The sequence below is a fragment of the Genypterus blacodes genome, unplaced genomic scaffold (genome assembly GCF_046128005.1).
Source record: "Genypterus blacodes isolate CSIRO-AG114 ecotype Tasmania unplaced genomic scaffold, CSIRO-AGI_Gbla_v1 ptg000032l_1, whole genome shotgun sequence".
Lineage (NCBI taxonomy): Eukaryota > Metazoa > Chordata > Actinopteri > Ophidiiformes > Ophidiidae > Genypterus > Genypterus blacodes.
Genome location: NW_027466845.1, coordinates 1,783,983 through 1,801,628, shown reverse-complemented (window position 1 = coordinate 1,801,628; position 17,646 = coordinate 1,783,983). Strand labels below are relative to the sequence as shown.

Sequence of the window (17,646 nt, the reverse complement as noted above, 5' to 3'; positions counted from 1 at the left end):
TGGGGGCAGATTGATTTCACCTCTGACGCTTTGCTTCGGCTGAAACAATGATTGTGAATGTCAGAGGTTGCAGCGATCTTACATTTCTTTTGCATTTGCTGAGGTTGAGTAGATTTGCATGTTCCGGCAGCCGGCGGTCGCCCTCCCTCCTTGTCCTCTCTGCCTCTCTGCGTCCTTGCAGGATGGTGGATTTCCTCCCTAATTTGAAAAATGTCTCCTGGCTGCAGATTGCCTCTGAATTGTCTTACGTGTGACAAGATTTTGTCACGCCTCTGCCCCTCGCAAGTCTCTCTTTGCCAATTTCACTCACCTTGCCTGTGATGAAAGACCTTAGCATTGTAAATAGAAATGCCAAGGAAAGACCTCACACTCCCATTATTCAGATTAATTAGGGAAAAGAATCAATTTCCTGATAAAAGAAAATAACTTTAAATCTGTAAAATGTGAGTTCAAACATTGATATGTCAAACGAAAGGAGTTGACTTTGTACACTGAGAGAAGAGGAGTGATTGAACCTGATTCATGTTGCTGTATCTTCAGTCGATCCGCGCTCTGTCGCCATCTGCTCACACACCTGCTCCCGGTGTTACCAAACACACTGAAATCCTGTTTGTTGCCTGATGTCAAGCGCTTCATTCTATAGCTGCTATTGACAAGTGGGGATGCTTTTTATAATAAGGCGAGTGTCCTTCAGCTGAATACAGCGCTCGTGTTCTGGCCGCTCGTGGATCTCCTCATCTTTGCCTTGAATTCATTGAATGCGTGAATATTCAAGGATTGTTTTCTATTGATTCTTCTAATGGGACCTTCAAGGAAAGAGGAGCAAAGAATAGCAATTGTTCATTTTCTTCCACAAAATGTTTCCCTCATAACCGCTGTCATTGGTTTGGTCCAGTTTTATTTAAAAACACACACATTGATCCACTTCTGCCGCCCCATGTTGATTCGCTGTTGGGCACGCTTGGTTAAAACAGGTAGCTTCAGGTAGAGAATAAGAAAAAGCAGCACATTTCCTCTTGAATAAACTATTAAATGGCCGCCCGCGGTGCTGTCGAGGATAGAATGGAACCCCTGTAACCAAGACTCACTTTGTTCCTGACATCAATACTTTCTCCCTTTTTTTGAGCATTTGTCCTCCACTGGCTTAATCCGTATCAATTACGAAAAAGCATCTGTGTTTTAATCGTATTGGAGATAAGGCCCACATAATGGTACTGTATCTGTAAATCAGTTTCATTAAGGCTCTCAAATTGTCAATTGATTTTAAAGCGGATAAAGGATTTATGTTGGCGTTCCCTCGTTGAAGGTTACACAACAAATAACAAACGGCGCTCCCTGGCTCGCCTTGGCGGTCCGGAGTCCCCTGAGGTTGGTCTCCTGTGAAAAGAAGCAGCTTAGACAGAAACCAAACTTCACATCATTTTATATTCCCCTGTGGAATCGCTGGTTGATGCTTGTTTGCCAAGTCTGACTTGTTTTCTAGAACTTTTTCTTCTCACTTTTCCCTGTGAATATTTCCACCGGTCTGAGCACACACACACACACACACAAACACACAGCCCATCCTAACGCCCCGACGTGTAACTCACAACTGTTCTTACGTGAATTAGTTTTACATGGCAGTATTGATTCCCGTGTCCTTTCTCACAGGATTATGCTGCTACGGAACAACACTCTGAGGATTGTTAACTCCAGCCGAGCAGATGAGGGGAACTACGTGTGCCGGGCGGAGAATCACTTGGGCTCGGCCGAGATGACTGCAATGCTGTGGGTAAAAGGTAAGTGATGCCCTGGGGGGCTTTCTTTTTCTGCCAAATTAGCACAAGCAGGCCACCAGTAAATAGTCCCCAATGTCATTTCCACTCTCCCCTCCCCCCCATCCCCCACCTTTGCTTGAGAGCCTGGAAATTTATTGTGTTTGCTCAACCGTGAACTAAGGACTTTCAACATTCAAGAATCATACTACAAGGGCACACACACACACTTTAACACCTGCAAAGGCCTGTCTCACTGTTGCAATACACACACACACACACACACACACACACACACACACACACACACACACACACACACACACACACACACACACACAGTCCAGATCCGGCCTACTCACCTGACAGGAGGTGAGTGCTTTCACAGGCTCGTCTCCCGTGGCGATGACGTCACGGTCAAATGCGTGTACCTGACGCGAGGCCGGGGTTAGCCTGCGGTGACAGTGCAGCAGCTTTGTGTTTCCAGAGGCCATGCGTGTGGACCTGAGCCCCGGCAGAGTGGAGGTGACGGTGGGGGAGAGCGTGGTGCTGAGCTGCAGGGCCGCACACGACGCCTCGCTGGACGTGGCCTTCCAGTGGCTCTTCAACCAGAGACCCATCAACTTCCAACAAGATGGCGGCCACTTTGAATATATCCAAACCGTAAGAGCAAGAGTAAGAGTGCATCTATATATAAACCTTTTCTCCACATCTCCTTTTTGTTTTCTGATTTTGGATATTAATCATGGTTGCCCGAGACGTTTGAATCTGTCCAGCTAAAGGTCAGACAGCCAGGGTGTAATAAGCATCTGCAGTGCACAGTGGTGTTTTATCTGAGTCAGATAGATTAGTCAGGCATATCAGGGCTCTGCTGTGATTCGTCCCTTTTGAAGCAGCAGGGCTACGGGGGAACAATGCTCACATCTCTGCAAAACGGCACCGGAAAGCCTTCTGCAGATTATGCTGCACACGGCGTCTTTGGACGCTCTAATAGTGTCTGATTGTACCTCTGAAATTATATGTCGGTGGGAAGACGGGAGTACTTGTGGAGGCTGGCTCATGCTGCTTCTGTAAGGAAAGCGGTCAGTGGTCGCTTTGGAGTGAATGGGGAAAAAAAACATGCAGAACTTTGAATTGCTCCATAAAAGTGAAAATTTTCTCTAAATGGATGTTATTACATGTCGGAATCTGTGCTATGGTTACTTTGTGTCATGTGAAGGGGTCACCATGGCGATGAATCCTTTGACAATTCACTCTGAGTCTCACCTGTAAATGCAGATGGTAGTTTCTTGCAGCAGATTGTGGTTCTCCTGCCCCGGTCCGGACCCCACGGTTTCTTCCACAGCCTCGCTCCATCAATCTTTATGTCCCTAGTGCCCGGAAATCACTTAATGCAGCTTTAAATTAAATCAATTGCGTTATGGATGTGAGTCAGCAAGTGAGTCAGGAGCTAAGCCGTGTCTCTTCATGCGTCTTCGCCTGTCATGAACCGAGGGAAGGTTTCAGTTCTGCGCCACAAAATCCATTTGTTCACTTTGTAGTGTTTCCCCTCCGCGACTTCCTGTTTTGGCCGAATCTCAACTATGCAGGCATAATTCATAAATGACTTGTTTTGCATTTTATTTGCTCTTAATCAGTCTGTATTTCTCTAATGCCGCGCCTCGCATTACTCTCTCCGTAAAAGCAGACAATCCCAGTGAAGGCCTGTTGCTGCCATTATTCTTTTAGCAACAGTGGATATTAAAAACACATCTGTCCTGACGCCGTCCCTGCCAGCACCCATGCTTTAGAGAGAAATATGTGCGCGGTGACAATCCTTCACAGGCGCGGCAGATTCCTGGCTGATGCATGGTTTGTAATTTTAATCAGGTTTCGTGCTAAACAGCTGCCTGTAGACCTTGAATTATTCCTCGTCCTGCCTCGGGCATTTCTCATTTCGGCAGAGAGAAAACACACGTCGCTGAAAAACCAAGCAGCAAGCAGCCACCTGAATTAAATAGGAACCTCTGCAGCCACATGAGCCGCCACATGATGTAAAGATATAACACTTGGGCTAATTCAGGCAGAGGTAACACCTAACTTTTCTTCCTTCCTTTCTTTTCCTCTCTAACTACAGCAGTCTTCAACGGTGGATCTAATGATTCGGAGCATTTTGTTGAAACACGCTGGCAAGTACGGATGCCGGGCTCAGACCAGCGCTGACACTGTATTTGCAGAGGCTGAACTTCTTGTTCGAGGTGAGATTGTTATCTGTCAGTGTGACGTCTTATACACTCTTAATAGAGACACTGGCTCACCGCTCCACAGCAGAAACACTGCCTGGAAACAGATGTGATGTTGTTCTCATATGTAGCCAAGGAAGGTTTGCTCAGTTTGGACTTAAATACATTCATCAATCATGTTCCTATACCCATTCATTTCATTCAAAGTACCAACGGATGCGTGCTGTCCATCGGGAAAGACTTTCTTATTTTCCAATTTCCCTTTTAATTATTTCAAATCTATAAAATGACCCCCCTCTCCTCCAGTTTGTTACCAAAGCAACGGCTCATGGAATTTGAGTTGATCAGAGTTTAGAAATGTGCCTCTGGTGGAAACAATCAGCAGATGACGGTGGCAGTGTTATTGGCTGCTCTTGGCCATCTTGACAGGGTTTTTATGGTCATTGCGAGCGCGGCCTGGCAGACGGCCGGCCTGCATGAACACGTTTCATTTGGAGCTATCAAGCAGCTGAGAGTGTAACCTAACGATTATTAGCCATGTGGCTCCTGGTCTCGTTTTGACGGCCCAGTTTTGCTGATACAAGGGCTGGCGTTCGGTATTTAATGGGGGACCCGCCTCCACCACATGGCCTTGGCACTGTTATGACAAGAAACTCTGAGGCCGCACACACACAGATATCGATGTTCACTTTGTGGATAATGGGAATAGTAGCAGAGGTAAGATAAGATAAGATAAGATAAGATAAACCTTTATTAGACCCATCTGGGGAGATTTGAAGGATCTGATTGTATAAAGTGACGCTATAATTGTACCAATGTCCGATTCTAGAAACCAGAGCAAAGTGCCTGAACGCCTCTCTCCTCTTATGGCACACATATAGATGTATAGCAGCTCCTTATAAACAGTGTTTGTTATGCCCTCCTCATCACCTTCAATGAAAGCGTTCACGCTGCTGCCTCTCTTTCCCCCGGAGAAGGCTGTGTCGAGCTGACGGGGAACCAACACAGGCTGAGCAAGGTAAATGCCAGCTCGCTCATTCTCTTGACCCCTGACCTTTGTTAATGGTCCATGCAAAAGCCAACCTGACAGGGAACCGCCGCCTGACAAAGGTTGAAAGGGAAGATCATCCCGGTGCCGTTGTTGACAGTTTGATCAGGACCTGCTCGCAGCTTCCGAAGCACCATGACTGGAGCTCCTAGTGTTATTTTCCTTTTATGGTCAGGTATTCCAGAGGGTGCCAGTGAGTTAAGGAAGTCGACAGGCCGTGCATCCTTGTGATTGTCTCCAGAACTGAGTCAGCTGAAAAGTAGACTTTATCTTCTCTGGGAAACACAGCCCAGCACATGTTGTTGATGTCTCTAATATCCTTGTTCAGAGGAGTGTACACGGTGGCTTTGCCTCCATTCTAGAGGTCAGGGAAGGTCTCAGACATCACCGGGGCAATTTAGCCGAATCTGGACCTGAGCGCTCTCCTCGTGTTTAATTTTACCTTCCCCCTAATCAAAGGGATGGCTTGAGAACTCTTCAGCCCCGTCAGTCCACAATTTCACCTCCAGTGTGTGTTATTGCATGATAAGATAGAGGGGCAGCTACTCCAGCCCTGCCTGCTCTCTTAACACAGGGAGTGTCTGCAAGGTCTCAGCCAAGCAAGGTCTTTCAGAATTCCTTCCACACACTCGACATTAAACTGGTGGACGCTGAAGATCTCATCCCAGATGATGAATGTGCTCTCTTTGATGAGCGTAGCCTGTGAGGACTCAGCTTTGATGGCACAGACATAGTTTTATAAGATTGGAATCAGGATCTGAAAGCTTGGATGACCTGTCCCACCACCCTGAAGGCCCTGAGCAGCCGATGCCACGCTCTGCCCTGATCTCAGCTGCTATTACCTTAAAAGTAAAGGTCTTTCCCTAGCATCCAGGTGAGTTCAGCATGATGGAGGATGATGGTAAAGGTTTATCTGATTATTCTTGAGGATGCATAGCCTGCGATCTCCTGCACAGCAGCGGTCCACTCTCTCTCTCTCTCTCTCTCCGGCCTTAAGCAAGCCCATGGCCTGAGCTGCCGCTATGAAAGTGTTAGACTTATTGCACTCACACACCTTCAGGTCCTCATCACTCTGTGGGCTCCTGATATGAGCCAGTAGCAACTTCAAATAGAATCTCCCTCCCTGGACAACTTACACGGCTGCCTCACTTCTTCCAAGTGTAGCACTCTGGAATCCTAATGTACAGATATCACTTACCTCTGTTATCATTAATGAAGTCAAACTGTCCCTGCTATAATTGTGACATCACACATTTAAAGGAAAAACACCTGATGCTAATTCTGGACCTCTGAACTTGTGTTTCTGGCAAGTTTGGAGGCGATTGCAGGAACGGTACTTGTTGTATTGATGTACATATGCACACACACACACACACATACACACACACACACACACACACTAATCACAGCAGTAAGAAACTGTTGAGATGAGATAACAGAGCTGAGCGAAAAAGTAGAAAAGTTTGTTTCTTCATCGCCTACAACAGGGATTCTATTCTACTGGAGGTTGAATAGTTTCTAGACGTCGTTTGAATGAATATCAGCAGTCCACACACAATATGTTTATGGTATTGATGTCCAATAATTCCATGTAGAGGCTTAAATATCGTAAATAAACCTCCTGAATCTTATAAAGTCTGAGCTCAGTTGTGCTGAGTGATTTCAGGCTGTTATTGATTTGCCTCTATTGTTTATATTTTTGATGGATGTAATGACTTTTGCTGAGCGTTAGAGACAAAGACAGGAGTAGAAGAAGAGTTATTCCCTGCTGTGTGGCCGCATACACGCTGTACATCACATACACCCTGCCAGATATGGGTTGTCAACAAGTAAACAGTAAGAAGAAATCATGAAAATGGATATTCTCAGGTCCATTTTAGACCACAGCCGTGTATGTAAGTAATTGGATATGTGTTGGATATCGTCTAATCCTGCTGTTGTAAAATATGAAACACATAGTAGTGATTATCTGCCATAAAACACATTGTGGGAATCTTGAAATGCTGCAGAAAGCAATAGCTTATATTACCTGTTTCTCATTGCTGCGTGTTGTTTACCTCCATCTCTGAAAAGATTGTTTTAGGTCTAAACCCAAAACGATCTACAGCAATCCAAGGGCACCAAAGAGAAAGCATCTAAAGCATCAATCTAAAAATCTGATTCATGTATTCATTTAAATGATGTAGTCAAATGCAAAAACACCTTTCAGTGCAGCCTTCTAATGGACACTTCTTGCGGACACACTGCATTGGTTTTCATCGAGCTTGCCAGCTGCCAGCTTTTCACATACAGCTGTTCTCTCTCGAGTCCTCAAATGTTTGCTGCACTTGCAGATTACATTTACTTCTGAAGACTGAGGTAAACATATGTTCAGCCGTATTAAACCAGAGGAAGGTCTATCGGTGTTACGCTCAGCAGAGCTGGCAAAGTGCCGCAAGAATCCAAAAAGAAAGCTTCCATATCCCTTAATCAGCACGATATCCACGGCAACAGATCCGTGTCGGCCCCGATCCTGGCTTAGTTCTGTAAATCATGTTCTTGTCTCTTGTTTGTTTGTCCTGAGATTACAACAGGGAATTGATGTTTTTGCCGTATGCACATAATTACACACCGTCCGTAATGCTCGCACGCTTGCAATCATCTGTGTAGCTCATAGCAACGGCGCTTGATGAAGACATGACATTGGTTTTAACCGCAGAGTCGACTGTGTTTGCTGCTTTCTTCCTCTTAGGCATTTCAGAGCCTGTCATTTAGCCACTGTGTCCCCTGCCTCTCCTCTCTCCAGGTCCGCCCGGACCCCCTGGAGTGGTGATCGTGGAGGAGATCACAGATACCACAGCCACTCTGTCATGGAGTCGTGGGCTGGATAACCACAGCCCTATCAACACATATAACTTACAGGCCCGCAGCCCATTTTCATTAGGCTGGCAAACTGTCAAAACAGGTAATCAATAAGGAGCAAAATACCGCCTCCAGAAGTGTGAGGTTAATGTGAGGCCACATATAAAGCCTCCATACTGCCCACTGAGGTGCTGAACCAGCCTAACTAGTGCAGGGTTACTCATATTTCTTCATGTGTGCTGTTATATAATAGCTCAATCACAGTATTAAAAGCTTATCTGGAAAATAATGGACCTGGTTATTGGTTGGCTTTGCTCAGGGACAAACTCATTCTACGTCTTCAGATGCCTGAGAAGTCAGAATCCTGTTCTCTTTTAAGCCGGCATTTTTGACTTCAGCTGTAACACAGCACAAGTCATAAGAAGTCATTTGTACTTATATCAAGTGCCAGCGGTGTGAATCTTCCTCTTTCTCAAGTTAGTCATGAGTGGAACACCTCTTTGGCTTGAATAATAAAACTAAATCTACTGTAGGTCCATTCAATTTCTAATGCGGTTTAGCCTTTCTGACTGCTATTCTTCCTCTACCTTAGGAAAAGCATCAATTATTATCACTTGGCGTTAAAGAATAAGGAGTTTGCACTGTGTGTAGTCCGTCTTAATATGACACTGCATTACATTACATTACATTACATTACGGTCACTGCAGGCTTGAATGTGTGATAATGCTTCCTGCTGATAGATGTATCAATCACACTTTGTATGCGTTCCTCTCATATCAGGTCCGTTCACCAACATTTAATTTGATATACCTCAATTAGGCGTCGGTGATGTATAGTCGGTGTTGAACTAGTCCAGATTAGCATGAAGGGAATGGGCCTTTTAACTGGCGCTCCTTACAAACACAGTTATCAGCGTGTGTTTGAAGAGCTGCTTGTTTGACAGAGTGGTCTCGTCGTGCTCGGACGATAAGAACCTAAGCCGCACTCTTTCATTCAACGTGTGGCCCCTCGTTAGCATAGAGAGGCTTCGGGATCATTTGCATATGCTTTCAGTCAATGTTTGCTTGTTGGTGCAGGGTCAATATTGACAAAAGTTGATTACGGCAACCCTGAGGAAACTAGATTAGACGGTTTATCTGCTTTTAATTCTATTTTTAAAGTCCTAAACATCGGATTGACAACATTAACAGGCCTTTATAAATGATTCATTCACCACCGGTGATCACAGCAAACCACTGCCGGTCAGAAAACACAAAAGATTCATGAAGAAAAGAAAGCTTTGTGTTCTCTGATCACGTTTTTGATTCATCCGATCCAACTGTATGGATTTCCTCACCCTGCTGTCTCCATCTGTGATGTTGGCAAAAACCTGTTGCCTACTGTTAAATCAAAGTAAACAAATAGTACAGCGCTGCATGAAGCTCATTACCTGTGTCAGGAACTCAATATTTGAGGAGAAGAAGGTAGATGGATGCCTCTCCTTCATTCAGTCCACCTTAACAACCTAATGCAGTCCAATCCTAAAGCTCTGTGATACATACTAAGATCATTCCTTCTAGATTTTGATGGAACTGATAATGTTAAGTCCATAATGACCTCACAGAGTGGAAGGTATTAGGTTCAGGTCTACTGTAGCTCAGATCATGTTTAATCAGTCTGCATATCTCTGTAGGGTCGACATTTATATCAGCTGTCCTCTATGTGTGATGCAGATCCAGATCCGGTCACAGGTGACATGGAGTCAGCCATGGCTGTGGAGCTCAACCCCTGGGTGGAATATGAGTTCAGAGTGGTGGCCAGCAATGCCATCGGGACTGGAGACCCCAGCGCCCCCTCCAGAGGAGTGAGGAGTAAAGAAGCAGGTAAAGACACCAGCTATCATCCAGGGTCCATGTATGAACACATAGTAGACATGTTGTTGATCATATTGACCAAGAATAATCAAACTTAACAGTGTTTTGCCTTTGTTGATGCTGTAGATAATGTTCTTATGAAAGTTTCTTCAAAATAAGCAGTTGTTACGAGATGTAATGTTTAGTTACCTTTTACTTGAACACACAGAGTTCATTCAGCTGCTTGAGTTCTGACAGATCACACACACACACACACACACTAACAGCAGCTAGTCACACACTCAATGGAGACCCATTCAACCCTGAGTGTTCCTACAATTATAAAGCTAATTTTTTTTCACCTGTACTGAGGTTTTCAATGTACTGAGGTCGGACCTCGGCGACCTCATTGCTGGCGACGGCCTTGATTGCAGCTAAAGCAGGAAGTCTTTGACACGCTCAGGCAAAGACAGTAGAATGGTTCTATTTATTCTTTATAAAATCTCACTGTGACATCACGCTTCACTAAACGCTTGTTATTCGTCTTCAGAAAGCAGTAATTACAAAGGTTAAAGGTCGTTTGTCTTATTCTAATCGGTCCTATCTGCTCAGTGTAATTAACAGACAAATTATAACAGTTAAGATAATTCATCCTTGGGTGACAGTCATGAATGTTGAATCCTGGGTAATGGTCTGCGTTCTTTGTGCTCATCTAGTCGTTGGGGTTTCTTGAGTTCAGCCTGAGCTTCTCTGTTTCCTGCAGTGCCGTCAGTAGCGCCAACTAACGTTAGCGGAGGGAACGGCCGCAGCCACGAGCTGGTCATCTCCTGGGAGGTAAGATCTCCACACACCCTGTTCACCCCTGCTGCTTGATAAGTTTAGTTTAAGATCTAGGCTCTGTTGAATTATCAGAGGAGTTCATAGAAGTTACTATCTAATCTTCCGTTAATTCAAAAAGAAATATCTGATTTCTACAAATACCAAGGGCACGGCCTTAAGAACGTCTCCACATTAACATTCACATTGATCATTTACAATACCACTCATCTTATATTGAAAAGACACTTTCATCATACATTAATTATACAGGAAATCAAAGCGCCGGCTTATTATTATTCAGGGTTTACTGAAGTTTTTTAGTCTTGAAACTGTTTGAAGTTTAATATGAAACTTTGCCTTCGTTCGTTCCCTCTGTTCTCTCACAATGCAGATTCATTCAATTTTTAATCAATTAAATGCTTGATTAATAGTTCATAAGGCTACGGATACTTGTTGATATGCAAGAGAGCCTGTTTATGGCTGAGGCTCTTTCTTGAATGCCCGTGTGAAATTGTGAAATCGCTCACATGTATAATGCAAAGAGAGGTGCAGCAAATACAGAACAAAGTGTTGGGGGTTGAAAAGATTATAGTGACAGACGGAATAGGGAGCATACGTTCAACATTCTCATAGTTCCATAACTTGAGGTTCACGCCCATAGAAATGCATTCCCGTTCCTCCTTTACTTCTTAAACAGGCACGTACCTGAATTTACCAGTTGAGCCGCCTGTTTAGGCACACTCACAATGTACAAGGCTAATGAGCAAATGTGCCAGAACTCCTGATTTGCATTCCGTAGGTGGTGCCAGCTCCGGTCTGCTGTTCTCTGGGCTTTTGTGCACATGAAAGCATCGCAAAGGTTTCAGATCAGACCGTAGCAATAGAAGAGCGCAGAAATCAGTGTCACAGGCCCTTTAATCCCTTCTTCAGTCACCGTCAGTCAGAGAGAAATCCACCAGTGACAACAACAAACAATTCAGGACTGAGTTATTATCATTTTATCTCAATGCTCGGCCAAACGGTTTGTCTCTGAAATGCAAAAAACTTCAGCCGGGCCATCGTTCCCTCCGGAGTGTGACTGGGAGTGTGAGCTAATAACGGTGCAGAGGTTGTTGCTATGTGTCATTCATTCCCGACTGTCACTCTGTTGCCCGGGAATGCAGGTCCGACATTATTAAAGGGGATAAAGCCGAGTTGATGGACGACGCTGACTTTAAAACCTACAGATGATCGCATTGGTTTGCCGTCAGTCGCCTTCAGTGGAGATGAGAAATGAAGTGCTGCTGTGCTTTTTGCCTCAAAGAAAGTTGTTTTCCAACTCATTTTGTAGCAGCGTGAGCAGAGGAACTCGGGCTCTTACCCTAACCATCAAAGTTGGATCTCATTAAAACGCAGAGGAAAGTTTCAGGAGCTGGAGTCAGGAAATGACAAGCGGAGCCTGGAGATGTTCTTAAAACGGTAGAAGTCAGGCGTATTGGGGGATTTGTTCTAATATTTAAAACATGGCTGAAGAGTGTAGCGCTGCACGAGCTGAGAGAAGAGAGAGCCGCTGCACAGCTGTCATCCGAGTTCAGTCAGTGAAGCTTTCACACTTTCACATCTAAGCACCTTGGGCCATATTTACTATCAAATTTTCTACTATCAAGTGTTTTTAAGGCACAGACAAGTGGGGGTAGCTCTCCTCTGTGTTTACCAAATGGACTGAACTGACGGAAAACGCTCGGCACAAAACTGAACGTCCCTGTTGGCGATTTGTGGTGTGTTAAAGTAAATATGCCCCCTGGTGAAGCACATGTCTTTATCTTGGAAATGTTCTCTAGTCTCTGTTTCTTTGGTGTGTTTGAGGCAGCAGCAGCAGCTAGGTTTGTTTGTTTGTTTGTTTGCTTGGATTGACACGGAAACCACAGCAGAGAAATTGTTATTAATATTAGTGTTATTCTTAGATATTGTGAGTCTCCTTGAAGATTCTGAAGAATAGCAGTCCCTGAGATGAACAGTGTGTGAGCCAATCAGATGTGAAACCTTCTTTCAAGTTCAATCAGACTCAGAGATGTCACATTCTACAGGATTTCTAAACTTTTGTGAACTTTTTTTTTTTTCCCACTGCTGTGCTTCAGCCCTGTGTTTCATCTTTATTCTGATTAAATTGCTCTGCTGTGTGCCCTGATTATCTGAAGATGGCCTCAGTCAGCATCCCTGTGTCGTTGGTAATGTGTTGCTGAAAGATTATTTAAATGCCGGCTGGTCTGGAAGTCAGTGGAGCACGCAGTCAGTTAATAATTTGGGTCTTAGGTCTCTGCTGAGGAGCCAGTCTTTGCTCCGTCGATTAGGCGCTTCACTCTTCAGCAGAAAGTTGAAAGAGAGGATTGGGCGTCCAGTCGTTTCACTCAGACAGCTCAAATGATTTAACTGGTTAAATGAGGTGGTCAGCATCACGGGAAAAGTGGAAAGTTTAGACGAGGTAACCAGAGTGCCGACGTGCAGGATTCAGCTGCGTCTCCTCCTCAGGGCTGTGATAACACAAAGGTGAGGGCTGGAGAACCTCCCAGCCGCCTCAGGGGAGAGGGTCAGTAAGCTGTGTGAGGGGCTTAGGTGAGAGCCTTTCATTAGGCCAAGCTGACCTTTACACCCTAGGAGAAGGGATTGAAGGAAGGGCCCGCCGGTTGCTGGGGGAACCATGAACTGAAATTCATCACAGGCGAGACGGAGCAGAGAGATCCGAGCTTAGAGGATTCCACCGCACGAGGAAAAGGTCGCAGTTGAAAGTGCTTCACTCTCCTGAGATAAGATGGTCCTCCAGCGGGCCAGAGGTTGGAGGGGCCAGATGTGTTGTCAAATAAGAATGGAGTGATGGAGAATGATAGGAGGGATTGGATGGTATTGGACGGAGAAGAGAACGCAAACACACTTATGAATAAAAGAGAGGGCGTACTGTATATGCAAATGAAGGCAGAAGCTGTTCTCAAGCAGACGGTTGAGGTCATCAAACCGGGATGAACCTCAGTTCATTTGATGCAATGCTCGGAGTTACGACAGATTGGCAGGGAAACATGCAGACGGAGGGATTCCCGGCACACGTGCATGTGTAGGAGTTAGGATCAGCCGCTCTCCATGTTGTCAGATTGATAGTTTGGTTAGTCATTACCTGCTGAGCACAACCTCTCCTGTCATCACCAGCCGCTCAGCAGAGACCTTCACTTCACAGCTTACTCTCACACACGCTGTCATTTCTCTCTATGATTTATTTTTTTATTTTCTCACCCATCCGGGCTTTTTAGAGTTTAGAGGGCACGACTTGGGTCAAAATGGCCAAATTTGCTGACGAAGCTGAAAGGAAGCGAGCGGAGTCTCACACAGGGCCTGAATCAGAGCCAGACAAGAGATGAAGCTGAGGGAATTTTAAATTTGCTCCCAGCAGAGAGGCAAAGTAATGATTAACCTTGAATCTCTGAGCGATTTCCAACGAATCCCAGAATGTTTATGAATATATATTTATAATCTCACTCTTGGCAAAGCTTGTAAAAAATGCAATAAATCTCCGAGCGAGTAAAGAGGATATTAGCTGTGAACCCGGCGTGGACGTGTTGGCCGCCGGCCACGTTCAGGGCGGCGGCACGCACGGAATCACTATGAGCGAAGGCCGGGATTTGCATTGGAGATCAGTTGAGGGATCTATTAACAGGGGAGCGCGGAACAGATGCGGGAGCGACTGACAGTTACTCTTGTAGTTATTAAGTAGGGGAGCCCGACTGTCACCAGGAAGATAACCTTCACATGAGGGGGACGCACACCTCAGTGAGACATTATGGGGGATGATGTCCGTTCCAGATGGGGCGGTGTTTTGGTTTGAATACCAGGAGATCGTTTACTATTTATAACTGCAGAATGACAGCAGAATAGCAAGTACATCACAGCTAAGCGCTCATTATGAATAATTGCCGAACCCCCCGATGGGAGCAAATAGCAGCGGATGTGCAGAATCTTACAAATTCATTAGTTTAGACAGGAAACACTTCATGGATAGGTGTGTATTCTTTAGTGGATTTACTCTGAAAAGGGAATCTTCTAATCTCCTGCTTGTTTCTTTATCCCAGCACTTGTTTGTTTTTTTTTCCTTGATCAGTCTCGCCTCTGCCTATAGCGGGGCGCTGAAATTGGTCATCCATCAATAAATCTGTCACTTTGCAGAAGCGTAGGACGGCGCTGCTCAGACGCTTCTTTCTGGCGCCGTCCTCCCTTTTTTTCCCCCGTATTTTCAGTCATTTTCGCTCGGCCCACTTCCTCTCGTCCCCGCTAACCACTTTTGGAAATAAATCAGGACTCTTGGCAGTGATCAATGGAAATGAATATTAAAGGAGACGGAGCAGCAATGTTGGCCCTTCTTGGCAGTCGGGGCATGTGAGCGCATGGCAGTTCAGCCTCTCCAATCATCTCGCACGCCGTTGTCAGAGCCTGGATGGCCGTGGTGGGCAGGGTTATTAAGCAGGATGAATGACTAAGAAGTCGCCGCCGCTTCATTCAGCCGTCTCATTAGAGGCGGCGGTAAAGAGGCTACGCTTTTCTCCAGCAGCCATTGGGAGAACCATTAGTGATGCCCACCCAGTCGCCGCCGCTTTGCCCAGCAGGGTCCCACAACCCCATCCAGGGGAATTAATTCCGAATGATATCGCCCCCCTCCTCCCTCTCACGCCGAGTCTGCACCCCCCCCGTGTCTTATCTCAATTTCAAAAAGCGCCAGCGTTACCGTACGTCACTGGCCAACTTGGTCACGCCGCCTTTAAAGGCCCGCATTCAGCCGCCGTCTCTTAAAAAGCGTCGCCAGCTCGGATAATAACTTTGATAGAAGCTCATTTATTTTCACTCATCATCCCCCTAATTAGACATTCACGGCGATGGGTCGTTGTCGGCTGAAACGTGAACTCCATTTCTCCGTCCAACTCCGCAGTCCTCTGTAGACTAAGCGGCTAATTTGGGTGATGCCTTCAGGGGACAATGTTACTTTGAAGGCTATGCAAATCAACACATTACTGCGCGAGGGGCCGAGCTGTTGCCAGAAAGGCGGTGTACAGGTGTTCCTCATTCACTGGATTCAGCCAAAGATTTAATTCCTGCGGCTCATATTTTAATTAAATTCTTGCTCCCTTAATGAATTGGTTTTGATTTGATTAAATGTTGATGTGATTAGCTGTGGAAGACAGCCACACTTTGACCAATTCAAGGCATCGCAGTCAGCGCAACAAACCTGGGCCACAGATATCCTGCTGTCAGGCATTGGAAGATGAATCGCACAATTTAGCCAGATAGGATTTGTTTCCATTAGCTGTGATTGACCGTATCTTTATTGACACTGGCAGACAGTTACAGGGTGATGAAAGTGACAGTACAGGGAAAATCTAAGCTTCACAGAATTCTTTTGACGCTTATAGGAATAGAAATCCTACATTCATGCTCAGAGATGTGGGAGAGAAATGTGCATCACACATCTGAGTCACATTCAAGTGTGTCTGCTGATGAATCTAGTTAACACATGCACTCAATCTTTCCCAGAAAGCAGGTGACATTTACAGGGAATACTCCCAAAATAGATTCAACTTGAACATCATTTAATACATTCCAATATTTCTGCTCTCAGAGGAAACACATTTAATATCAATGTGATTAATTGGGAAATAATGCAGAGAAAGATTAAAGGTGAGAAATACAGATTTGCTTGATCTTATCTTTCATTTAGTTTTAGCACCTCTGGCACGGCACCTCTACTCTGTCTCATTGCAGTAATGCTGTGCATACAGAGTGAAAACAGCAACAACTAGGTTAAGGCCGGTTCAGGACCTCTAGGTTTGAAATCTGGATGCATTTTATTTGGCGTGAACCTCAACTTTTCACCGCATTATGCAGAATATGAATCTATAGATAACAGTCATAGTAGTTCACATTAGCACTTTGATGTTTCTAGCTCTTACTCATACATGCTGAACATCCTTCTCCTCCTTCCACCTGCTCTCTCAGCCTGTATCTGAGGAGTTCCAAAACGGCGAAGGCTTCGGCTACATCGTGGCGTTCCGTGCCAACGGAACCCGAGGCTGGAAGGAGAAGATGGTGACTTCAGCCGACTCCACGACGTACAAGTACAGAGACGAGACCTTCCCCCCTCTCACCCCATTTGAAGTGAAGGTCGGGGTGTACAACAACAAGGGAGACGGGCCTTTCAGCAAAGTTGTCATCATCCACTCTGCCGAAGGGGGTGAGTTAATTTAGTCGCTGCATGAATTTCAAATGTACACAGGGAATATCTTTCAGCGTTTAAGGACAGTCACCACTCTGAGTGTTCTTTGCATTTCATTTCTGTTCTCTTTCACAGAGCCAAGGGAGCCACCAACAGATGTGAAAGCTTACAGTATATCTTCGTCTGAAATCAGGGTCAGCTGGAAACCACCCAACCCCGGCCCTGGAAGGCCTCGAGGATATGAGGTTTGGGGGGCGTCGTTTGTCCTCGCATGAAGGAGCTGAGTCGGAGTGTGAATCATCAGAATGGTGTTTACTCAGCCTTTCATTTCTGTTGGTAGGTGAGCTACTGGCAAGACATGGATCAGGAAGAGTCCGGGACTAAACAAAGGACTGCGAAAAATGAGACGTCCATGGTCTTGACAGGACTGGAGGGCAACAGTCTGTATCGCATCACAGTCAAAGGCTTCAACAGCATCGGGCAGGGTCCTGCCAGTGCCGCCGTCACAGCCAAGACCAGGAAAGCCCGTGAGTACGCCGCTGACACTAATCATGTTATGCTATGTATAGAATGGAGGCTACCTGTGTAATTGGCTCTAAATCCCCTTATAAAGGTGGAGTACGTGACCTAGTTGGAGGAAACTCAGCAGCAATTCACTGGCAATTTTACAAAATGTCATGATTTTCACGTAATTCATGAGCAAACTCAGTGACCATGTGGCGGTCACTCTTCAGGTCTGTAGACCTTTGAATGGACCCTTGTGGATCCCTGTACAAAATATGTTGAAACTCCTCTAAAAGCTGCTGTACATGAAGTATTAAGTTAAGTTAGATGTAAAAGTCTAAGGTAGCAGAGAGAATGTTGTTAAGAATAGCACATGATTCCGTCAGGGTCCATTCAGTG

General features: G+C 45.4%; 1 protein-coding gene across 1 annotated transcript in view; it reads left to right on the top strand.

Moving 5' to 3' along the window:
• The window catches only part of cntn5 (contactin 5), a 65,881-nt gene that overhangs the window by 45,392 nt on the left and 2,843 nt on the right, over nucleotides 1-17,646 (top strand). Inside the window, 9 exon segments of the mRNA XM_076146207.1 lie at nucleotides 1,651-1,778; nucleotides 2,242-2,417; nucleotides 3,871-3,991; nucleotides 7,810-7,968; nucleotides 9,579-9,728; nucleotides 10,462-10,532; nucleotides 16,527-16,761; nucleotides 16,879-16,988; nucleotides 17,084-17,270. Coding sequence (XP_076002322.1) covers nucleotides 1,651-1,778; nucleotides 2,242-2,417; nucleotides 3,871-3,991; nucleotides 7,810-7,968; nucleotides 9,579-9,728; nucleotides 10,462-10,532; nucleotides 16,527-16,761; nucleotides 16,879-16,988; nucleotides 17,084-17,270 — 1,337 coding nt within the window.